Here is a 26,343-nt window from a genome sequence, read left to right on the forward strand (position 1 = left end):
CCATTAGCAAAACATTCTCTAGTTAAAGTGAAGGTAAAGTTTTTCGTTTTTGCAGCCTGTATTCTATTCCTCATTAAATATATAGTATGATCGCAACTTTTTTTTTTTTAATTTTTATATATATTATTGTTATAAAACAAAATTTATGCTTACCTGATAAATTCATTTCTCCTGTAGTGTGGTCAGTCCACGGGTCATCATTACTTCTGGGATATTATCTCCTCCCCTACAGGAAGTGAAAGAGGATTCACCCAGCAGAGCTTCTATATAGCTCCTCCCCTCTACGTCACCTCCAGTCATTCGACCAAAGGACCAACGAGAAAGGAGAAGCCCAAGGGTGTAGTGGTGACTGGAGTATAATCCAAAAATTTTTTTAGCCTGCCATAAAAAACAGGGCGGGCCGTGGACTGACCACACTACAGGAGAAATGAATTTATCAGGTAAGCATAAATTTTGTTTTCTCCTGTTAAGTGTGGTCAGTCCACGGGTCATCATTACTTCTGGGATACCAATACCAAAGCAAAAGTACACGGATGACGGGAGGGACAGGCAGGCTCTTTATACGGAGGGAACCACTGCCTGAAGAACCTTTCTCCCAAAAACAGCCTCCGAAGAAGCAAAAGTGTCAAATTTGTAAAATTTGGAAAAAGTATGAAGAGAAGACCAAGTTGCAGCCTTGCAAATCTGTTCAACAGAAGCCTTATTCTTAAAGGCCCAAGTGGAAGCCACAGCTCTAGTAGAATGAGCTGTAATTCTTTCAGGAGGCTGCTGTCCAGCAGTCTCATAGGCTAATCGTATTATGCTACGAAGCCAAAAAGAGAGAAAGGTAGCCAAAGCTTTTTGACCTCTCCTCTGACCAGAATAAACGACAAACAGGGAAGACGTTTGACGAAAATCCTTAGTTGCCTGTAGATAAAATTTCAGGGCACGGACTACATCTAGATTGTGTAGCAGACATTCCTTCTTCGAGGAAGGATTAGGACACAAAGATGGAACAACAATCTCTTGATTGATATTCCTGTTAGTGACCACCTTAGGTAGGAACCCAGGTTTAGTACGCAGAACTACCTTGTCTGAATGAAAAATCAGATAAGGAGAATCACAATGTAAGGCAGATAACTCAGAAACTCTTCGAGCCGAGGAAATAGCCATTAAAAACAGAACTTTCCAAGATAACAACTTGATATCAATGGAATGAAGGGGTTCAAACGGAACACCCTGTAAAACATTAAGAACTAAGTTCAAACTCCATGGCGGAGCAACAGTTTTAAACACAGGCTTGATCCTAGCTAAAGCCTGACAAAAAGCTTGAACGTCCGGAACTTCTGACAGACGTTTGTGTAAAAGAATGGACAGAGCTGAAATCTGTCCCTTTAAAGAACTAGCGGATAACCCCTTTTCTAAACCTTCTTGTAGAAAAGACAATATCCTTGGAATCCTAACCTTACTCCATGAGTAACTCTTGGATTCGCACCAATATAATTATTTACGCCATATTTTATGGTAAATCCTTCTGGTAACAGGCTTCCTAGCCTGTATTAAGGTATCAATAACTGGCTCAGAAAAACCACGTTTTGATAAAATCAAGCGTTCAATTTCCAAGCAGTCAGCTTCAGAGAAGTTAGATTTTGATGTTTGAATGGACCCTGGATCAGAAGGTCCTGTTTCAGAGGTAGAGACCAAGGCGGACAGGATGACATGTCCACTAGATCTGCATACCAAGTCCTGCGTGGCCATGCAGGTGCTATTAGAATCACTGATGCTCTCTCCTGTTTGATTCTGGCAATCAATCGAGGAAGCATCGGGAAGGGTGGAAACACATAAGCCATCCCGAAGGTCCAAGGTGCTGTCAAAGCATCTATCAGAACCGCTCCCGGATCCCTGGATCTGGACCCGTAGCGAGGAAGCTTGGCGTTCTGACGAGACGCCATGAGATCTATCTCTGGTTTGCCCCAACGTCGAAGTATCTGGGCAAAGACCTCCGGATGAAGTTCCCACTCCCCCGGATGAAAAGTCTGACGACTTAAGAAATCCGCCTCCCAGTTCTCCACTCCCGGGATGTGGATTGCAGACAGGTGGCAAGAGTGAGACTCTGCCCAGCGAATTATCTTTGATACTTCCATCATTGCTAGGGAGCTTCTTGTCCCTCCCTGATGGTTGATGTAAGCTACAGTCGTGATGTTGTCCGACTGAAACCTGATGAACCCCCGAGTTGTTAACTGGGGCCAAGCCAGAAGGGCATTGAGAACTGCTCTCAATTCCAGAATGTTTATTGGAAGGAGACTCTCCTCCTGATTCCATAGTCCCTGAGCCTTCAGAGAATTCCAGACAGCGCCCCAACCTAGTAGGCTGGCGTCTGTTGTTACAATTGTCCAGTCTGGCCTGCTGAATGGCATCCCCCTGGACAGGTGTGGCCGATAAAGCCACCATAGAAGAGAATTTCTGGTCTCTTGATTCAGATTCAGAGTGGGGGACAAATCTGAGTAATCCCCATTCCACTGACTTAGCATGCACAATTGCAGCAGTCTGAGATGTAGGCGTGCAAAAGGTACTATGTCCATTGCCGCTACCATTAAGCCGATCACCTCCATGCATTGAGCTACTGACGGGTGTTGAATGGAATGAAGGACACGGCATGCATTTTGAAGCTTTGTTAACCTGTCTTCTGTCAGGTAAATCTTCATTTCTACAGAATCTATCAGAGTCCCCAAGAAGGGAACTCTTGTGAGTGGAAAGAGAGAACTCTTCTTTTCGTTCACCTTCCATCCATGCGACCTTAGAAATGCCAGTACTAACTCTGTATGAGACTTGGCAGTTTGAAAGCTTGAAGCTTGTATCAGAATGTCGTCTAGGTACGGAGCTACCGAAATTCCTCGCGGTCTTAGTACCGCCAGAAGAGTACCCAGAACCTTTGTGAAGATTCTTGGAGCCGTAGCCAATCCGAATGGAAGAGCTACAAACTGGTAATGCCTGTCTAGAAAGGCAAACCTTAGATACCGGTAATGATTTCTGTGAATCGGTATGTGAAGGTAAGCATCCTTTAAATCCACTGTGGTCATGTACTGACCCTCTTGGATCATGGGCAAAATTGTTTGAATAGTTTCCATCTTGAACGATGGAACTCTTAGGAATTTGTTTAGGATCTTTAAATCCAAGATTGGCCTGAAAGTTCCCTCTTTTTTGGGAACTACAAACAGATTTGAGTAAAACCCTTGTCCTTGTTCCGACCGCGGAACTGGATGGATCACTCCCATTAATAAAAGATCTTGTACGCAGCGTAGGAACGCTTCTTTCTTTATTTGGTTTGTTGACAACCTTGACAGATGAAATCTCCCTCTTGGGGGAGAGGATTTGAAGTCCAGAAGGTATCCCTGAGATATGATCTCTAACGCCCAGAGATCCTGAACATCTCTTGCCCAAGCCTGGGCGAAGAGAGAAAGTCTGCCCCCTACTAGATCCGGTCCCGGATCGGGGGCCCTCGATTCATGCTGTCTTAGGGGCAGCAGCAGGTTTCCTGGCCTGCTTACCCTTGTTCCAGGACTGGTTAGGTTTCCAGCCTTGTCTGTAGCGAGCAACAGCTCCTTCCTGTTTTGGTGCAGAGGAAGTTGATGCTGTTCCTGCTTTGAAATTACGAAAGGAACGAAAATTAGACTGTCTAGCCCTAGGTTTGGCTTTGTCCTGAGGCAGGGCATGGCCTTTACCTCCTGGAATGTCAGCGATAATTTCTTTCAACCCGGGCCCGAATAAGGTCTGCCCTTTGAAAGGTATATTAAGTAATTTAGATTTAGAAGTAACATCAGCTGACCAGGATTTTAGCCACAGTGCTCTGCGTGCCTGAATGGCAAATCCGGAATTCTTAGCCGTAAGTTTAGTTAAATGTACTACGGCATCTGAAATAAATGAGTTAGCTAACTTAAGGGCTTTAAGTTTGAGTGTAATCTCATCTAGTGTAGATGATTCAAACCAAAATGCTGCTGCAGCCGTGACAGGCGCAATACATGCAAGAGGTTGCAATATAAAACCTTGTTGAACAAACATTTTCTTAAGGTAACCCTCTAATTTTTTATCCATTGGATCTGAAAAAGCACAGCTATCCTCCACCGGGATAGTGGTACGCTTAGCTAAAGTAGAAACTGCTCCCTCCACCTTAGGGACCGTTTGCCATAAGTCCCGTGTGGTGGCGTCTATTGGAAACATTTTTCTAAATATCGGAGGGGGTGAGAACGGCACACCGGGTCTATCCCACTCCATAGTAACAATTTCAGTAAGTCTCTTAGGTATAGGAAAAACATCAGTACTCGCCGGTACCGCAAAATATTTATCCAACCTACACATTTTCTCTGGTATTGCAACTGTGTTACAATCTTTCAGAGCCGCTAACACCTCCCCTAGTAATACACGGAGGTTTTCCAGCTTAAATTTAAAATTTGAAATATCTGAATCCAGTATGTTTGGATCAGAACCGTCACCCACAGAATGAAGTTCTCCGTCCTCATGTTCTGCCACCTGTGATGCAGTGTCTGACATGGCCCTAATATTATCAGCGCACTCTGTTCTCACCCCAGAGTGATCACGCTTGCCTCTAAGTTCTGGTAATTTAGCCAAAACTTCAGTCATAACAGTAGCCATATCCTGTAATGTGATTTGAAATGGCCGCCCAGATGTACTCGGCGCTACAATATCACGCACCTCCCGAGCGGGAGATGCAGGTACTGACACGTGAGGCGAGTTAGTCGGCATAACTCTCCCCTCGTTGTTAGGTGAAATATGTTCAGTTTGTACAGATTGACCTTTATTTAAAGTAACATCAATACAATTAGTACATAAATTTCTATTGGGCTCCACTTTGGCATTAGCACATATAGCACATGTATCTTCCTCTGAATCAGACATGTTTAACACACTAGCAATAAACTAGCAACTTGGAAATGCTTTTCAAGTAATTTACAATAATATGAAAACGAACTGTGCCTATAAGAAGCACAGAAAAAATTATGACAGTTGAAAATAAATAAGTTATAGCATCAAATCTTTGTAAGAAATATACAATTTTAGCAAAGGATTGTTCCCATTAGCAAAGGATAACTAACCCTGGCAGCAGAAAAAATACACAAATAAACGTTTTTTATCACAGTCAACTACAATCTTCACAGCTCTGCTGTGAATGATTACCTCCCTCAAAAAAAGCTTTGGAGATCCCTGAGTTCTGTAGAGATGAACCGGATCATGCAGGAAGAAAATGAACCTCTGACTGAGTTTTTTGATGCGTAGTAAAAGCGCCAAAAATGGCCCCTCCCCCTCACACATAACAGTGAGAGAGATCAGAAAACTGCTTTAATTTAAACAAAACTATTGCCAAGTGGAAAAAATAGTGCCCAAAACATTTTTTCACCCAGTACCTCAGAGAAATAAACGATTTTACATGCCAGCAAAAAAACGTTTAACCTCAATAAATTAATTGTTATTTAAAACCTATTGCAAGTCCCTGCAAATTAGGTTAAGTCTATGCATACAGTATAAATCCAGTGAAGTACCATTCCCCAGAATACTGAAGTGTAAAATATACATACATGACAGCCTGATACCAGATACATCTACTGTATTTAAGGCTGAGTTTACATTATAACGGTATGGCAGGATTTTCTCATCAATTCCATTGTCAGAAAATAATAAGCTGCTACATACCTCTTTGCAGATTAATCTGCCCGCTGTCCCCTGATCTGAAGTTTACCTCTCCTCAGATGGCCGAGAAACAGCAATATGATCTTAACTACTCCGGCTAAAATCATAGAAAAAACTCAGGTAGATTCTTCTTCAAATTCTACCAGAGAATGAATAACACACTCCGGTGCTATTATAAAATAACAAACTTTTGATTGAAGGTAATAAACTAATTAAAATCACCACAGTCCTCTCACACATCCTATCTATTCGTTGGGTGCAAGAGAATGACTGGAGGTGACGTAGAGGGGAGGAGCTATATAGCAGCTCTGCTGGGTGAATCCTCTTGCACTTCCTGTAGGGGAGGAGATAATATCCCAGAAGTAATGATGACCCGTGGACTGACCACACTTAACAGGAGAAATACACTTTATATTTACATTCCCGGCCGTTCCTAGCTTCGCCATCCATGTATTTCCGGATAATTGCCTTTATTACGTACAGAGCGGTCCCACCCGCTCTGTACGTACTTCAAATGCGCGTTCCCGATTGCCAGAACAATTGCGCATGCACACCATTCCCCATACAATCTATTTGCGTCTGCCTGCGTGACCCAAAAAATGTTATGCCTAAAGCGCAGGCGTCAATCGTTGCCACATAGTATTCAATGACTAGCTAGTTTCAATTTGCTTTACGCAGTAATTATATCCGTGTCTCTAGCGTGATTGCGCATGTTCTAAAGTGGAGCGAGCCCGGGTAGGAAGTGAAAGAAATAATGGTAACGCATGCGCAGAATGTCCGGCAATAGTGAGACGTCAAATGACGGCCGCCTAACGGCCAGACTGACTATTGGCTGTTTAAAGAACGTGACCGGCCAAGAAAAAAAAACAACAAAAAAAAACGGGCTGATTGTGAAAAGATTGGAAACCGAAATAAAACGGATTAGAACTAGGTAAATATATGTAAATAAGAAAATTGATGAATGAAAGTACCTCTCATTTTACAAGTATTTGCATTGCCACTAATAGCATCGTGCAAACTTTACCTTCACTTTAAAGTTATTTTACTGTTTTTTAGCGGCATACACACATATGCTGTAAGGGTTGTGCACCAGTATTCAAGCTTAGACAACTTTGCAGTGGTGTGTATTGTGTATGTGAAGACAATTGGTATCATACAAGCCTCTCCTGACTTACTGAGATGACGCAGTGTTTGAATACTTTTACTAGAAACATTTTTGCAAATGGAAGTCTATGGCAATACTATATTTTTTCTACACTTTTTTCTACATCTTTTCATACAGTTGAACCTGCCTGCCAGTGCTGCAAGATCTATGAGAAAAACTGCGACTACCTAGAAGGGGCGAGGCTTTTAACACTACAACATTGTATCATATCCTTTTTATTGTGACTTTTGTTGCGTCTTGGACTATCATTAAAGTGAAGGTCAGGTTACTAATAGTGCCCCACGGCATTGCATAGATGTTTAAAAATGAACAAGGGTTTAATTCATGAAATGTTTCATACGTATATATTTTGTAGAATTTTTACCTATTTAACGCTGCGATGACAAGCGCAGCTCTCTTGCCTGCCATATTGTCAAAATGATTGACAGATAACAATTTGTAAAATAACTAATCCTTGTTCCCCCCCCCCCCCGGGGCATTCAGCCCCCTTTGCATAAATGTCACGGCCCGGGGGGAAACAAGGATTGTTTTTTCTACGAATCGTCAATTAATTTGACAAAATGGCGAATGGGAGAGCTGCGCTTATCGTCACAGCCGTAAATAGGTAAAAATTCTTCAATATTTATAGATATAAAACATTTCATGAATTAAACCCTTGTTAATTTTTAAACGTCTATGCAATGCCGTGGGGCACTATTAGTAAATTGACCTTTACTTTAACTGTTTTTTTATATCAGAGGCGCTTATAAGTTTGTTTTTTTTATTATTTTGATGCTGTGTTTTTATATGAATCATGAAAGAAAAAAAATGCATTTTATGTCTCTTTAAGTCAATTTTAAGTCAGTCCAGCTGCCTGGGCAAATTGAAAACGATTCATGTTTTATAAGAAGAAGTGCATTGTGCAGACAATTACCCATACTGGCGATGATGCTGTGTACAGGAAGTCTGGACGGACCATCAAACAACCCTCTCCCTTTCTTTTTCTGTTTCTCCTCTTGTTTGAAGATAAAAGCAGAGTTTTCCTCTTTGGTAATGTTAATATAGAAGCACGTGTCAGATATTGCCATGATGTGTCTTGGCCCCGGGTTTAAAAGGATGCTTTTGTTGTCTTCTCTTTTCACACCAATCAAACATACCCCATATCTACCAGAAAAAAAATACAAAAGTAATCAATAAATTCTACAAAGGCATGAGAAAAAAAAAAACTAATTCTATTACAGGTAGAAAACCCTTTATCCAAACTGCTTGGGACCCAAAAAAGGTTCAGAATATTTATTCATTTTATTGTTAAAGAAAATATTAAATAAAATAAAGTTTGGATTTCTGAATCATTCTGGATTTGGTGATTTATAGCTGTAATATTTTATGCACTAAATTTGCCTCTTTTAATTTAAAACCCTTGTTTTACGTTTATTTTTTCACTTCTATGCCTTGAAAGCTGTATTAAACAATTAAAGGGACATAAAACCCATTTTTTTTCTTTCATGATTCAGATAGATCATACCATTTGAAACAACTTTCCAATTTACTTATATTATCTAATCTAATCTTTATTTTCTTGGTATTCTTTGTTGAAGCAGTAATGCACTACTGGGAGCTAGCTGAATGCCAATAACAAGAGGCATATATGTGCAGCCATCAATCAGCAGCTTCTTAGCCTACCTAGGTATGATTTTCAACAAAAGATACAAAGAGAACAAAACAAAAAACAAAGATAACCAAAAGAAAATGGAAAGTTGTTTAAAATGATATCTGAATAATGAAAATAAAAATTTGGGTTTCATGTCCCTTTAATGTGCATGACCACAATATGCATAGGAGAGGTATGTTCTTACTTTTTGTGTGCATGAAACGCAGCATACGTGAAACTTTTTCCTTCGTATTCCTTGAAAAATTTGCTCTCTCCCATACGGATATGATATACTTCATTCCCAGAACAGCGTCCATACATCCTCTGCCATTGTTCTGGGGATTGCTGCCCCTCCCTACAAGCACAAATACAGCAGTTGTGTTGACTTTCCAATAAGGGTAACAATCTTAGACTTCATTTAATTTGCTGTACAAGTGATTCACATCTATATATTATCTTTGCTGCAAAATATAAAACAAAGAATAAAAATAACATAAGTTCAATATCTTGCCTCCGTTTCCTAAGACTTGCCAATTATAAAGGGGCCCAACAGAAACCAAATGCCTAAAATCCCATCTTATTAGGTGGATATGACTCATCTTTGTTCAAAAGCAGTGATGTGAGATTTACTTAGTGAGGTGCCAGTATATGATAATTACGGTAAGCATAATTTAATTTTCCATTTATCTTGACTCACCCTAGTAGTACTCACCAGAAAAGATTTACCAAGCAGTAGATATATGAGTAAATAAAAAAAAAAAAGAAAACCACTTAAACACATTTAATCATGATTTACTTTACTGCAATACACAAGGGAGAATTGTTCTGCCAAATATGGTCACAGGCAGAAGCATTGACCAAGAATGTATTGTGGTTAAGAAACATATGTGGACCACCCTATATTGCTGCTTTACATAGGTATTTAGATGTAATGTCTGCTTTAGGTGGAGACTGCAATTCTAGAATTCTGGAATACACATTGTGTAAATTTCTTACAGAATAAAAAGTAGCCTGTCAATTTGCCTCCAGTCTTTTTTCTTGTCAAGATTTGAAGACAATGATCCATATGGTATAAAAGGATTGCAACAACAATTTTTTTTATCAGAACAAACTGAGAGAAGATGGCTGCCTTGAGAAGCTTGGCACTTGTAAACCCATTTAGTACAAATTCAGGAACTGTCTGTATTACCATATTATCTGGGTAGAAGAATAAATTAGAAGAAAGATAAAATTGTGTCCGATGCTCAGTTATTCACCTAAGTGCCAAAAGAAAAGCTATCTTATAAGGTTTTAGAGAGATGTCATCAAGTCTTCCACATCCAAAGGTAAAAACAATGGATGCACTAAATAATTAGGTCACTGTGCCAAAAGCTTGCAAAGTAGATGTAGGAACCTGAGCCCAAATGACTCACGTATAAGACAGAGGCCTTAATTTTCAGAGCAAAACAGAAACATTTCATGAAAATGTAATGTGCATATGTGTGACATATGACATACAGCAATAAAGTCAAAATAATTATTAAATGACTGCATCCATGTAGGGAAATCTTTCTAAACTCAATAATATGTTAAAGATGTAGAAACACTGTGAATTTGCATTATTGTATCCACCACTCATCAGAAAGTCCATTCTTCACCCTATGGTGCCGCTCAGTTGCCAAACATTCAGATGCAGGGCCTGTATATGCAGATGAAAGAGTAGAACGTTTATTAGAATGACGCATAGACCAATGTAAACCTGGAACATCATCAGAAGGATAAACCAGAGTTGTACTAGACAATAAGGCAGAAACACCAATACTTTTGCTTTGTGCTGTTGAATCTTTCACAGGATCCAAAAAATGAGAGGGATTGGATAAAACACATAGGCCAGGGGAAAGTACCATCTTATGGTTAAGGAATCTGCTGCATACACCCCCAATTGACAAATCTATATATCTGACCTATGAGATTGAAAGTCATCAGATGTCTATAATTAATGTGCTCCAATATTAAATTAATGAAAAATCTATCTGTTGAGACTTCATTCATCTGGAAGAATTTAGTTTTTTACTGAAATAGTCCTGACAGTGACAATCAGGTATGCAGTTAAGTCGAGTAGATGTGTCTCCATCCACTGCAAAACTTGTATGGCTTTGCACTAAAGGACAGTGTGATATATCTTTCTGCTGTTCAACTTTTTCTGTTCTGTGTTCTTTAGGCAAATTAAAAAATGCTGACAGGCAAGGCCAACTGCCCTGAGTTTCTTTCCTTTTTTTCACATTGACTCATTCAATAATCAAAAGCCTTAAATGAATTAATTTTGAGGCATTGTTCCTTATAACATGCTGATGGCATCTGTAGTTAAAGAACCATTAAATACAGCAGAATTGCATTATCAACTTTTATATAGAAGACGATAATGCAATAGCACTTACTCTTAATTTTAAATGAGCAGTAGAATTTCACCCCCCCGACAAATTTAAAATTTACATTCAATTTGCCAACCCTCTGCACCATATGACAGCCATTAGCAAATCACAGACTCATATATGAATACACTGAGCGTTTGCACATGCTCAGCAGGAGCTGGTGCCTCAGAAAGTGCATATAAAAAGACTGTGCACAATTTGATAATGGAAGTAAATTGTAAACTGCATGCTGTATCTGAAATCATTAGTTTGGCTTCCTCCACATTTTGGTCATTAAAAAATGCATAGAAAAATGCCTATTTTACTCTTTCTGCCAAATATTCAGAACATAGCCTTCAAATTAACATATCCTACTCCTGCCCCATTATATCACTGGGATAGTAGAGGACACCTCTGACTTGTGTTTGGAATCTTCAATCTTAAGAAAAAAAAATGTGTCTGAATACAGAATACCAAATGCTCCCCTGAAAAGTACAAGAACATGTCACTGAATTTCAGTTGCTATAATTTTGAGGAAGAGATACACTATCTGAGTATGTGGAAATCAACATACAAACAGCATAGTAGCCTAAAAAAGCAAGACACAAATATTTTTTACCTTGTACCTAGAATCTGAAAACCAGTGTCACAAACAAAATGCCTCTTTGTAAATATTAACCATCACTATGCCTTTATTATTATGCTTCTTCAAGCAAACAACTAAAAAGTGACACAACATATATTTGTAACTGTGTCAAACAAGGCCTGAAACTGTACAGATGCATGTAGATCTTTCTCTAGATGACCTGTGCATTGAAATACAAATATTATCTTTAGACCTGTATCCATCTTTCTATCTATAGGATCATGAAATGCACCAGCATCATTCATAACAAGAATCATCTTTTTTAAGAATGTGACATAGTAGCATCCACCTTACAGAGATGATCCATATATTGATTCTGGAACTAAATTTGTAATATGTTACAACTGAGTGATCTTTTCAGAAACAAGTAAATGTTTTTCACCTTTTCTTACCACTATACCACTTCACATCAGGACACACTGGACACTGAACATGTGCATGGTGTGTGTCAAAATAGCTGAAGAGAAATGGGAAACAACAGAGTCTGGAGGCTTAAGGGTAACTGTCCAAGTGTCCATCCTGTCATGAATACAGGATAATAGGAGTCATACTACTAGTCTACAACGTTAAGATTTCAGGTTTGGGTTTCTGTCTAGTCTCTGTAGCAAGTGACCCTATTCATTGTTGAATATTCATAGGGTCAACCAAGATAGTTTCATTTTGTAACTTGTACAGCTGTAAATTATTCTAAAAGTATTTTTGAGAAGGCACATCCCTTTTTAAGAATGGTGTGGTATTCAAACTCAAAGCATAGTCAAAGTAACACATTAAGATTTCTGGACTTCATATTCACAAATTTTATGTGTATTTTTTTTTTTTTTTAATTATTGGCTAAACTTCAAGATTTTGATTTATTTATGCACTTTGACTCAAAAAAGATAAACAATAGAAAAAAAAATGTTTTCAATTTACTGTTAATATTTTGTTAGGACACTTCACAAGGTTTTGCAAATCAAAAGCAGTTTATGGATACACTTATTAAAAACCTTGTGGATTTAGAAACATTGAAACATAGAATTTGGTGGTCAATAAGAACCAAAAGGCAGATCAAGTCTACTCATATTACTTGTGCTAAGGATAGTTATATGCATGTCCAAGACATTTTTTTTAACTCTTTTCACAGTCTTCGTGTTTACAAACTTTATTTGAAGTTCATTCCATGAAACAAACACCGTTTATGTTCTTGGTTTTATTTGCTGTGTCCATTTAGGGGCAGATGTATATGAGTTTGTGCTCTGATCTATGTAGCATGTTGCAGGGTCAAAAACATTTTACCATACTTAAGTTTGATGGAGACGCTTTAGCACCTCATGAGGGCTTGGGACAAACACACTTTTCAGAAGTAGCAAGCAAAGTAAACAATAAATAAATATTGCAATGTTGCTTTGTTTTCCTCAATTAAATATTTTAAAGACGATTGAAAATTCTCTGACTACCTTGCAAAATGTTATTGCTCTAGAATTCCTCCTATCAATGACCTGGATGTGGAATGTATGCAAATGTATGTTGCACAAGCTCCAGGGAACAGCTGGGCTAAAAAAAGGCTGCTCCTAAGTGGTAACTCGCCATAGAACAAGCTACTGAGCTGTTCGTTCCTGGAAGAGTGCTTCTCTCTTTGTATGCATTTGTATTATGACCGTGGGGAGGTCTCCCTAAGGGTGATGGGGGAAACCAGACATGGACTTCTTGCCCAGTGTGCTTAGAGGAATATGGCTGCACCTCACTGACTAGGCCCACAGGAGGCCGAAACAATCGTCTCAGGTTGTCATGTTCCTTGTTCAGAGGAGAATTGCCTGGTATTTCAGGGCAGGACCAGACTGATATACTGCAGGAGGTCTCCCTAACGATGATGGGGGAACCAGATATGGACTCCTTGACTAGTGTGCTTAGAGGGATATAGTGCAATTGGATGAAGATGGCACAGGTCCTATAGGATTCTTTCTGACTTTATGAAGATCTCTGATGGTAAAGTAGAAAGGTTTGCTGTGTATATATATATATATATATATATATATTCAGTGATAAGAGTTCAGTATACTCACTCAATAAAATATGTATATTCAGCCCGTCTAAAAAAAAAGGAGCCCCTCAATCCGTAAAATACAGCCAAGCTGAGAAAGAGAAGGAATACCCAGTTGATGAAATGGTAAGGCACTCTGTATAAAAAGCGAGTAGTAACTTACGCCATTAAAAATCGAAATCCAATGATGTCACAGCAGAAACAGCACAAAACACATAAGTGTAAAATGAAAGCAAACAAAGCTTTAATATAGCTCAACGCGTTTCAACAATAAAACGTCTTTTTCAAAAGCAGATAAAAACAAGTGAGGAATATGGCTGCACCTCACTGACAAGGCCCACAGGAGGCTGAAACGATCGTCTGGGGTTGTCATGTTCCTTGTTCAAAGGAGAATTGCCTGGTATTTCGGGGATGGACTGTGAAAAGCATAACTGAGCTAAATGAGGCTGCTCCTAGGTGGTATCTCGCCATGGAACAAGCTACTGAGCTGTTGTTCGTCCCTGATAGAGCACTTCTCTCTTTGTACGCATGTGCTCAAGGGAACACACATGGGGGATTCATATTCATCTCAAATATCCAGCTGGTCCATACAGAAGATACTTTAATTTATAGTTCAACATGGAGCAGTTTAAGATGCAAACAGTAAACAAACAAAATACAAACAATATTGATCTTATGGCTTTTCTTATATGCTGGTAAAACGTCTGGAGACTGAAAATGATAAAATATTTATTGAAGGTGAACCAGCAGATAAAGCAGCTCAGGTCTATCCTGATTTCTTATTTTAAATTTAGTATTCTAGGTCAGTTGCAAAGGGCTATCTGCTAGGGCTTAATGCAGAGCAGACAAACGAATAATATCTCACGGTTCCAAAGTATAACAACAATATTTATCCTGGTCGCTATACAGATGTGCAGGATAACTATCATATCATTATAATATGTCAGAAATTTAGCTGGCAAATCACTTAACCCTTTCACTAATGAGTTATTTCAAATATCTCTGTTTTTTTTTTTCATTTTAAGTCATTTTCTACAGCATATACATTAAAGGGCCATTGCAAAAAAATGACATCCTAATTTTGTAAAGTATGTAATTTTAAGACCATCAACCCTGCATTACTGTGTGTTTATATCCCCTGCAAAAAGGTTAAGTACACAGTAAAAGTAACATTTGGGACCAGCAGTGCTCTGCAGATCCAGAGTGGTTCTTATACTGTGTATTTAACCTCTTTGCAGGGGTTAAACAAACAGTAGTGCAGGGTTGATGATCTAAAAATGAATAGTCATTAAGAATTATAATAAAATCTCCTATATTTGTGTCTTTTTGCACATAAAAGAAGTAGGAATTAAGTATTTAACCATATAATATTAGATAAAGTAACCCAATTCTGATTTCAGGAAAGGGTGACTTAAAGGGACATGAAACCCAAAATGTTCTTTCATGATTCAGATAGTGAATACAATTTCAAACAACTTTCTAATTTACTTCTATTATCTAGTTTGTTTCATTCTCTTGGTATCATTTGTTGAAGGAGCAGCAATGCACTACTGTTTTCTAACTGAACACATGGGTGAGCCAAAGACAATCATTATATTTCTGCAGCCACCAATAAGCAGCTAGAACCTAGGTTCTTTGCTGCTTCTGAGCTTACCTAGATAAACCTTTCAGCAAAGAATAACAAGAGAAGGAAGCAAATTAAAGAATAAAAGTAAATAAGAAAGTTGTTTAAAACTGTATTCTCTATCTGAATCATGAAAGAAACATTTTGGGTTTAGTGTCCCTTTAACTACTTGTATGCCTGATCTAGCCCATACAGAAACATCACTAGTAATTAAAAAAACACAAAATAAATCATCCTGTTAATGACATTATGACAGCTATTGGGGTGTGGAACCTTTTATTTAATTGATGTGAAACTTTTTTTTTTTTAAAACTATGTGGTCTTCTAATATGCTCCCAGAAATAGGATTTTTAGTGTCACCAAAGCAAGTACAATGTTGTGAGTTTGTCATGGTCACAACAATCACCTGGCAGCTGGATCTGTACAAATACAGATCTTAGTGTTGCACTTTTACAAGAATAAACTCAGCTCAGAAAATTGCTGAATGCGGCTTGTGGCCTCTATCTATGGCATTCAGATTGTCCCATATGTCACAAATGCACATCCTTACTTCTAATAGTCTGTGTACGTCTCACTTCAGTGTAATGCTATACAGCTAGCAGACTTGTGCACAACAGCAATCTGAGATCTTCCGTCCAGTTCATCTAGTAACACGTACCCGGCTCATTTATTTCCTTTCACTAAAGAAATCACTGGGGACAAAGCTGATGCCTGGCAGTGCCCTCTAAAACTAAGTTCTACATATTCTTCCATAAAACATATCTCAAGACCATAGATCCTCTAAGTGTGGCATCAAATGTAACTTCCTTGTATGAGACTCAGCATGCGAGAGTATCACTTACTGGCCTCTGGATGTGTGGACCAGCAAGGTGATCAGCGTGGAAGTCGCTGGACAAACACAGTTCAATGCCAACATGGCATATTTAAACTCCTCCTCACAAACCACATGATCTGTAACACAAACGTTGTTAGGTATAATTATGAGGAATAAATAAAAGACACAAAGGTCAAATTTAAAATTTTATGGCTCAGATTGAGCATTCAATTTTAATTAACTTCTGTTAATCAAATTTACTTTGTTCTCTTGATGTCCTTTTTAAAAAAAAATAAAAAATAGCTAGATATGCTCAAGAGCAACGGTGCCCTACTGGGAGCTACCTGGTGATTGGTGGCTACACACATGCCTCTTGTCATTGGCTCAATAGATGTGTTCAGCTAGCTCCCAGTAGCACTTTGCACCTCTGGAGCTGACGTTACATTTGCAGTGATTAAACACATAGTCCAAATAGTCATATGCAAGAAATGTGCAATAATAAAATGCTGTTACACATTAGAGCATTTCCTTTATTGCGCTTTTATGTTAAAGGGACATGAAACCCACATTTTTTCTTTCGCGATTTAGGTAATGAATAAAATTTTAAACAACATTTCAATTTACTTTTATTAGCTAATATGCTTAATTCTTTAGGTATCTTTTGTCGAACAAATAGCAATGCACATGGGCCAAACAATGCCACAAGGCATCTATGTGCAGCCACCAATCAGCAGTATTTAGATATGCTTTACAACAAAGGATATCAAAAGAATGAAGCAAATTAGATAACAGAAGTAAATTGGAAAGTTGTTTCAAATTGTATGCTCTATCTAAATCATGAAGAAGAAGAAGAAATTGGGTTTCATGTTCATTTAAGATCTTGTTTACTCCTTTGCCAAAAAAGATAATTTCTCATAACATAGCGGAGTATACATTTAGTAAATCAGAGAAACATTTTACCTGCAAATTTCACATGGAATTTATTTTCAGGCTTCAAAATCTGAACATAAAGAGGACAATTTGGGGCAAAATCTTTCACTGCCCAGGCTCTCAAGATGGTTTGATGATCCTGATGGGAGAGAAATGTGTTAATTAGTGAGACGGCCAATCAATGAACTGGAAGAGCTGCACGTGACTGTTTATGTCAGAAATACAGTTATCTATATTAGCAATTAGTGATTTAACAATAGTAACATAATCCAAAATAAATAAATAAAAGATTCTATTCAAAAATAAATGGGAATGTTGCAATGCATGACTATAACTAAAAACCTCCTCTATTCAATCATCTTAAAGGGGAACTAAAGTAAAAATTAAACTTTCGTGCATCAGACAGAATATGCAATTTTAAACACGTTTTCTATTTACTCCTATTATCAAATTTGCTTTGTTCATTTGGTATCCTTTGTTGAAGTGAATACATAGGTAGGCTCAGGAGTATCAATGCAGAACTGAGTGCTAGCTGGTGACTGGTAGTTGCACATATATGCCTTGTTATTGGCTTCCCAAATGTGGTCAGCTAGCTCACAGTAGTGTGCTGTTGTTCCTGAGCCTACCTAGGTTAACTCTTTAAGAAAGGATACCACAAGAACAAAGCAAATTTGATCATGTAAGTAAATTAGAAGGTTATTTAAAATGGTATGCTCTATGTGAATCATAAAAGACTAATTTGTATTCTAATGTCTCTACTGATATATTATTTGTTTTACAGCGAGCACACAAACCAGCAAAAAAACAAAACAAAAAAAACTGCACTGTTAAGAAAAGAATATTTTCATCTTAAAGTGCTTAACCCTTTCCTGCCAGGGTTAAAGTGTCTACATCGGAACAACTGTTCCGATGTAGACAAATTGAAGTCACGCGATTGTGCATACGATCGCAAGATTTCAATTATTGGATCGGGTCTGGGGGGCATCCCTATAACCCTAAGAACGCCCTCCAGACCGCGATCAAATCCAGGAAGCGCAGAAGGCTTCAGGACAGCCGTTGACTATGACGTTCTATTCCGTCATAACGGCTCCAAAGCCCAGTGTAATTATGACGGAATAGAACGGCATAACGGCATTAAAAGGTTAAAAAGGCTATAAATAAAAAATATAAATAATAAAAAATATAATTAATGCAAATTATGCTTAAAGGGATAGGAAAATCAAAATGAAAATAGAATCAGATAGAGCATGTAATTTTAAGAATTTACATTCACTTCTATTTTCAAAAGTGCTTCGTTCTCTTGGTATCCCTTGTTGAAAAAGAATACGCACATATCATGCACTAGTGGGAGCTAGCTACAGATTGGTGCCTGCACACATTTGTCTCTTGTGATTGACTAAATAGTTGTGTTCAGCTAGCTGCCAGTAGTGCAATTCTGCTCCTTCAGCAAAGGATAACAAGAGAATAAAACAGATTTGATAATTGAAGTAAATTGAAAAGTTGTTTAGAATTGTATGTTCTATCCAAATCATGAAAGAAAATGTTGGGGTTTCCTGTCCCTTTAAGAGTTTCAAATCTATTTGAGCTCTTTCAGTGTGAGATAAACGCCTGTCCTGTACATTAGATTTTATAAAAACTTGTGCTCATAGTGGCATCATTATTTTTTTTATTTTCATAGTATTAGGAAATTTTTTGTATTAAAAAAACAACAAAAAAGCAAACATTTTGAAATTACGACTTAAATTTCATTCTAAAAATGAAACCTCATTACTAGAAACAATTAATGTACAAATATATTTGCAATGAGCATGTTCTTCAAATCTAATCTGTCTGAAAAAAAACCCAAAACTAAATCTGTTGGAAATAATTGGCCTATTTTTCCTCTGACTTTCCACTGCAAGTACTTATCGCTTTCAACTGAATCTTTTGTTACATTATAATGGAAATCGTGCTTCAAGACATGGAGAGAGATTTCTGGAAATATAATTCCATGTACAGGTCACATTGGACTTGTGACACAGGGGCGTGTTTTGGGCTATTTCCTTACTGCGGCAGTACGGTCCACCTCATTACGACTGCTCAATATAAAGCAGGCTTCTGCGTCATCCATTCTGGAGAAAAAAAACAAACAAACAAAAACTTACGCAATGGAAGTATAATCTACTGTTTTAAAACATGGAATATTTCCTGCGTCAAAAAAACAGAATTTATGTTTACCTGATAAATTACTTTCTCCAACGGTGTGTCCGGTCCACGGCGTCATCCTTACTTGTGGGATATTCTCTTCCCCAACAGGAAATGGCAAAGAGCCCAGCAAAGCTGGTCACATGATCCCTCCTAGGCTCCGCCTACCCCAGTCATTCGACCGACGTTAAGGAGGAATATTTGCATAGGAGAAACCATATGGTACCGTGGTGACTGTAGTTAAAGAAAATAAATTATCAGACCTGATTAAAAAAACCAGGGCGGGCCGTGGACCGGACACACCGTTGGAGAAAGTAATTTATCAGGTAAACATAAATTCTGTTTTCTCCAACATAGGTGTGTCCGGTCCACGGCGTCATCCTTACTTGTGGGAACCAATACCAAAGCTTTAGGACACGGATGAAGGGAGGGAGCAAATCAGGTCACCTAAATGGAAGGCACCACGGCTTGCAAAACCTTTCTCCCAAAAATAGCCTCAGAAGAAGCAAAAGTATCAAACTTGTAAAATTTGGTAAAAGTGTGCAGTGAAGACCAAGTCGCTGCCCTACATATCTGATCAACAGAAGCCTCGTTCTTGAAGGCCCATGTGGAAGCCACAGCCCTAGTGGAATGAGCTGTGATTCTTTCGGGAGGCTGCCGTCCGGCAGTCTCGTAAGCCAATCTGATGATGCTTTTAATCCAAAAAGAAAGAGAGGTAGAAGTTGCTTTTTGACCTCTCCTTTTACCGGAATAAACAACAAACAAGGAAGATGTTTGTCTAAAATCCTTTGTAGCATCTAAATAGAATTTTAGAGCGCGAACAACATCCAAATTGTGCGACAATCGTTCCTTCTTTGAAACTGGTTTCGGACACAGAGAAGGTACGATAATCTCCTGGTTAATGTTTTTGTTAGAAACAACTTTTGGAAGAAAACCAGGTTTAGTACGTAAAACCACCTTATCTGCATGGAACACCAGATAAGGAGGAGAACACTGCAGAGCAGATAATTCTGAAACTCTTCTAGCAGAAGAAATTGCAACTAAAAACAAAACTTTCCAAGATAATAACTTAATATCAACGGAATGTAAGGGTTCAAACGGAACCCCCTGAAGAACTGAAAGAACCAAATTGAGACTCCAAGGAGGAGTCAAAGGTTTGTAAACAGGCTTAATTCTAACCAGAGCCTGAACAAAGGCTTGAACATCTGGCACAGCTGCCAGCTTTTTGTGAAGTAACACAGACAAGGCAGAAATCTGTCCCTTCAGGGAACTTGCAGATAATCCTTTTTCCAATCCTTCTTGAAGGAAGGATAGAATCCTAGGAATCTTAACCTTGTCCCAAGGGAATCCTTTTAGATTCACACCAACAGATATATTTTTTCCAAATTTTGTGGTAAATCTTTCTAGTTACAGGCTTTCTGGCCTGAACAAGAGTATCGATAACAGAATCTGAGAACCCTCGCTTCGATAAGATCAAGCGTTCAATCTCCAAGCAGTCAGCTGGAGTGAAACCAGATTCGGATGTTCGAACGGACCCTGAACAAGAAGGTCTCGTCTCAAAGGTAGCTTCCAAGGTGGAGCCGATGACATATTCACCAGATCTGCATACCAAGTCCTGCGTGGCCACGCAGGAGCTATCAAGATCACCGACGCCCTCTCCTGATTGATCCTGGCTACCAGCCTGGGGATGAGAGGAAACGGCGGGAACACATAAGCTAGTTTGAAGGTCCAAGGTGCTACTAGTGCATCCACTAGAGCCGCCTTGGGATCCCTGGATCTGGACCCGTAGCAAGGAACTTTGAAGTTCTGACGAGAGGCCATCAGATCCATGTCTGGAATGCCCCACAGTTGAGTGACTTGGGCAAAGATTTCCGGATGGAGTTCCCACTCCCCCGGATGCAATGTCTGACGACTCAGAAAATCCGCTTCCCAATTTTCCACTCCTGGGATGTGGATAGCAGACAGGTGGCAGGAGTGAGACTCCGCCCATAGAATGATTTTGGTCACTTCTTCCATCGCTAGGGAACTCCTTGTTCCCCCCTGATGGTTGATGTACGCAACAGTTGTCATGTTGTCTGATTGAAACCGTATGAACTTGGCCCTCGCTAGCTGAGGCCAAGCCTTGAGAGCATTGAATATCGCTCTCAGTTCCAGAATATTTATCGGTAGAAGAGATTCTTCCCGAGACCAAAGACCCTGAGCTTTCAGGGATCCCCAGACCGCGCCCCAGCCCATCAGACTGGCGTCGGTCGTGACAATGACCCACTCTGGTCTGCGGAATGTCATCCCTTGTGACAGGTTGTCCAGGGACAGCCACCAACGGAGTGAGTCTCTGGTCCTCTGATTTACTTGTATCTTCGGAGACAAGTCTGTATAGTCCCCATTCCACTGACTGAGCATGCACAGTTGTAATGGTCTTAGATGAATGCGCGCAAAAGGAACTATGTCCATTGCCGCTACCATCAACCCGATCACTTCCATGCACTGAGCTATGGAAGGAAGAGGAACTGAATGAAGTATCCGACAAGAGTCTAGAAGTTTTGTTTTTCTGGCCTCTGTCAGGAAAATCCTCATTTCTAAGGAGTCTATTATTGTTCCCAAGAAGGGAACCCTTGTTGACGGAGATAGAGAACTCTTTTCCACGTTCACTTTCCATCCGTGAGATCTGAGAAAGGCCAGGACAATGTCCGTGTGAGCCTTTGCTTGAGGAAGGGACGACGCTTGAATCAGAATGTCGTCCAAGTAAGGTACTACAGCAATGCCCCTTGGTCTTAGCACAGCTAGAAGGGACCCTAGTACCTTTGTGAAAATCCTTGGAGCAGTGGCTAATCCGAAAGGAAGCGCCACGAACTGGTAATGTTTGTCCAGGAATGCGAACCTTAGGAACCGATGATGTTCCTTGTGGATAGGAATATGTAGATACGCATCCTTTAAATCCACCGTGGTCATGAATTGACCTTCCTGGATGGAAGGAAGAATAGTTCGAATGGTTTCCATCTTGAACGATGGAACCTTGAGAAACTTGTTTAAGATCTTGAGATCTAAGATTGGTCTGAACGTTCCCTCTTTTTTGGGAACTATGAACAGATTGGAGTAGAACCCCATCCCTTGTTCTCTTAATGGAACAGGATGAATCACTCCCATTTTTAACAGGTCTTCTACACAATGTAAGAATGCCTGTCTTTTTATGTGGTCTGAAGACAACTGAGACCTGTGGAACCTCCCCCTTGGGGGAAGTCCCTTGAATTCCAGAAGATAACCTTGGGAGACTATTTCTAGCGCCCAAGGATCCAGAACATCTCTTGCCCAAGCCTGAGCGAAGAGAGAGAGTCTGCCCCCCACCAGATCCAGTCCCGGATCGGGGGCCAACATTTCATGTTGTCTTGGTAGCAGTGGCAGGTTTCTTGGCCTGCTTTCCCTTGTTCCAGCCTTGCATTGGTCTCCAAGCTGGCTTGGCTTGAGAAGTATTACCCTCTTGCTTAGAGGACGTAGCACTTTGGGTTGGTCCGTTTCTACGAAAGGGACGAAAATTAGGTTTATTTTTTGCCTTGAAAGGCCGATCCTGAGGAAGGGCGTGGCCCTTACCCCCAGTGATATCAGAGATAATCTCTTTCAAGTCAGGGCCAAACAGCGTTTTCCCCTTGAAAGGAATGTTAAGTAGTTTGTTCTTGGAAGACGCATCAGCCGACCAAGATTTCAACCAAAGCGCTCTGCGCGCCACAATAGCAAACCCTGAATTCTTAGCCGCTAACCTAGCCAATTGCAAAGTGGCGTCTAGGGTGAAAGAATTAGCCAATTTGAGAGCATTGATTCTGTCCATAATCTCCTCATAAGGAGGAGAATCACTATCGACCGCCTTTATCAGCTCATCGAACCAGAAACATGCGGCTGTAGCGACAGGGACAATGCATGAAATTGGTTGTAGAAGGTAACCCTGCTGAACAAACATTTTCTTAAGCAAACCTTCTAATTTTTTATCCATAGGATCTTTGAAAGCACAACTATCCTCTATGGGTATAGTGGTGCGTTTGTTTAAAGTGGAAACCGCTCCCTCGACCTTGGGGACTGTCTGCCATAAGTCCTTTCTGGGGTCGACCATAGGAAACAATTTTTTAAATATGGGGGGAGGGACGAAAGGAATACCGGGCCTTTCCCATTCTTTATTAACAATGTCCGCCACCCGCTTGGGTATAGGAAAAGCTTCTGGGAGCCCCGGCACCTCTAGGAACTTGTCCATTTTACATAGTTTCTCTGGGATGACCAACTTGTCACAATCATCCAGAGTGGATAATACCTCCTTAAGCAGAATGCGGAGATGTTCCAACTTAAATTTAAATGCAATCACATCAGGTTCAGCTTGTTGAGAAATGTTCCCTGAATCAGTAATTTTTCCCTCAGACAAAACCTCCCTGGCCCCATCAGACTGGGTTAGGGGCCCTTCAGAAATATTATTATCAGCGTCGTCATGCTCTTCAGTATCTAAAACAGAGCAATCGCGCTTACGCTGATAAGTGTTCATTTTGGCTAAAATGTTTTTGACAGAATTATCCATTACAGCCGTTAATTGTTGCATAGTAAGGAGTATTGGCGCGCTAGATGTACTAGGGGCCTCCTGAGTGGGCAAGACTCGTGTAGACGAAGGAGGGAATGATGCAGTACCATGCTTACTCCCCTCACTTGAGGAATCATCTTGGGCATCATTGTCATTGTCACATAAATCACATTTATTTAAATGAATAGGAATTCTGGCTTCCCCACATTCAGAACACAGTCTATCTGGTAGTTCAGACATGTTAAACAGGCATAAACTTGATAACAAAGTACAAAAAACGTTTTAAAATAAAACCGTTACTGTCACTTTAAATTTTGAACTGAACACACTTTATTACTGCAATTGCGAAAAAACATGAAGGAATTGTTCAAAATTCACCAAATTTTCACCACAGTGTCTTAAAGCCTTAAAAGTATTGCACACCAAATTTGGAAGCTTTAACCCTTAAAATAACGGAACCGGAGCCGTTTTGAACTTTAACCCCTTTACAGTCCCTGGTATCTGCTTTGCTGAGACCCAACCAAGCCCAAAGGGGAATACGATACCAAATGACGCCTTCAGAAAGCCTTTTCTAAGTATCAGAGCTCCTCTCACATGCGACTGCATGCCATGCCTCTCAAAAACAAGTGCGCCACACCGGCGCGAAAATGAGGCTCTGCCTATGCTTTGGGAAAGCCCCTAAGAATAAGGTGTCTAAAACAGTGCCTGCCGATATTATTATATCAAAATACCCAAATAAAATGATTCCTCAAGGCTAAATATGTGTTAATAATGAATCGATTTAGCCCAGAAAAAGTCTACAGTCTTAATAAGCCCTTGTGAAGCCCTTATTTACGATCGTAATAAACATGGCTTACCGGATCCCATAGGGAAAATGACAGCTTCCAGCATTACATCGTCTTGTTAGAATGTGTCATACCTCAAGCAGCAAGAGACTGCTCACTGTTTCCCCCAACTGAAGTTAATTGCTCTCAACAGTCCTGTGTGGAACAGCCATGGATTTTAGTGACGGTTGCTAAAATAATTTTCCTCATACAAACAGAAATCTTCATCTCTTTTCTGTTTCTGAGTAAATAGTACATGCCAGCACTATTTCAAAATAACAAACTCTTGATTGAATAATAAAAACTACAGTTAAACACTAAAAAACTCTAAGCCATCTCCGTGGAGATGTTGCCTGTACAACGGCAAAGAGAATGACTGGGGTAGGCGGAGCCTAGGAGGGATCATGTGACCAGCTTTGCTGGGCTCTTTGCCATTTCCTGTTGGGGAAGAGAATATCCCACAAGTAAGGATGACGCCGTGGACCGGACACACCTATGTTGGAGAAAAAAACCCTAAAAACTATGTTTTATACAGCACAATATTTATAGAGTGACAAATATATTGTATGAAAGTCATTAACTGTATACATTACCCTGAAGGACAGTATTTGACAATAAATCATGTTACCATTACTAAACAAGTTAAAAAAACATTATCAAAGTATTTCAAATTGTATCTATAAACTATACTGTTTAAAATAAACTACAAAATAATCTACCGTTTAATCACAATAAAACTTCTGCCTTGAACGTGTAGTGAGAATTTATATCTTAATATAGTCACTGGGTACATATGTAGAGTTCCAGCCTTCAGACACTACTATACACAATATGTGTAGACTAATGGACAAAACTGTTTTTAGACTTCAAATCACTACTTCTGGTTTAAAATATCTATCTATATATCTGGAAACATATGGCTAAAGTTTAAACCTATAACTAACTAGTGCCCTTAATATATGTATTAGAAAAGAAATATAAAAACTCTAGATAAATAGATATAGACAAAAATATATAGACAGATAAATAGATAGATATAGATGGATAGACAGATATAGATAGATGATAGATATAGACATAGATAGAGATAGACAGATATAAATAGATAATATGTAGATGATGATGATAGATAGATAGATAGGTAGAGATAGAGGTCTGGATAGAAAGACAGTCTTTATAAGAAAACCAAAATGCAGTTTTCTCAGGACTTATAGTTAATATTTAACTGTGAAGTTTTGGGGATCCCTTATTCTTCATGACAATTATCAAAGTAGGATTCTCTGCTTTTCTCACTGGCATACATTCACTATTCTTATTGAGACTGTTTTAAAGGGACATTAAACACTTACGGCTAGATTACAAGTTTTTGTCGGTAATGGTGTGCGGTGCTAACGCACAGTTTTTCCTTACTGCTCACCTACAGTAACGCTGGTATTACGGGTTCTTAGAAACCCGGCGTTAGCCGCAAAAAAGTGAGCATAGAGCAGAATTTAGCTCCACATCTCACCTCAATACCAGCGCTGCTTACGGTAGCGATAAGCTGGCAAAACGTGCTCATGCACTATTTCCCCATAGGAATCAATGGGGCTGATCCGGCTGAAAAAAAGTCTAACACCTGCAAAAAAGCAGCATTCAGCTCCTAACGCAGCCCCATTGATTCCTATGGGGAAATAAAAGTTATGTCTACACCTAACACCCTAACATGAACCCCGAGTCTAAACACCCCTAATCTTACACTTATTAACCCCTAATCTGCCGCCCCCGACATCGCTGCAACCTACATTATATTATTAACCCCTAATCTGCCGCCCCGGACACCGCCGCCACCTACATTATACTTATGAACCCCTAATCTGTCGCCCCCAACATCGCCGACACCTAC

At 39.4% G+C, this 26,343-nt stretch overlaps 1 protein-coding gene across 1 annotated transcript in view; it reads right to left on the reverse strand.

Annotated features, from left to right (window-relative positions):
• KCNT1 (potassium sodium-activated channel subfamily T member 1) overlaps nt 1-26,343 on the reverse strand; it is a 497,185-nt gene that overhangs the window by 118,263 nt on the left and 352,579 nt on the right. The window contains exons 14-18 of the mRNA XM_053696070.1: nt 18,949-19,012; nt 16,932-17,040; nt 16,000-16,108; nt 8,683-8,832; nt 7,761-7,990 (exon numbers count right to left, since the gene is read on the reverse strand). Coding sequence (XP_053552045.1) covers nt 7,761-7,990; nt 8,683-8,832; nt 16,000-16,108; nt 16,932-17,040; nt 18,949-19,012 — 662 coding nt within the window. The remainder of the gene's footprint in view (nt 1-7,760; nt 7,991-8,682; nt 8,833-15,999; nt 16,109-16,931; nt 17,041-18,948; nt 19,013-26,343) is intronic.

This window comes from Bombina bombina, chromosome 12, assembly GCF_027579735.1.
Source record: "Bombina bombina isolate aBomBom1 chromosome 12, aBomBom1.pri, whole genome shotgun sequence".
Taxonomy (NCBI): Eukaryota; Metazoa; Chordata; class Amphibia; order Anura; family Bombinatoridae; genus Bombina; species Bombina bombina.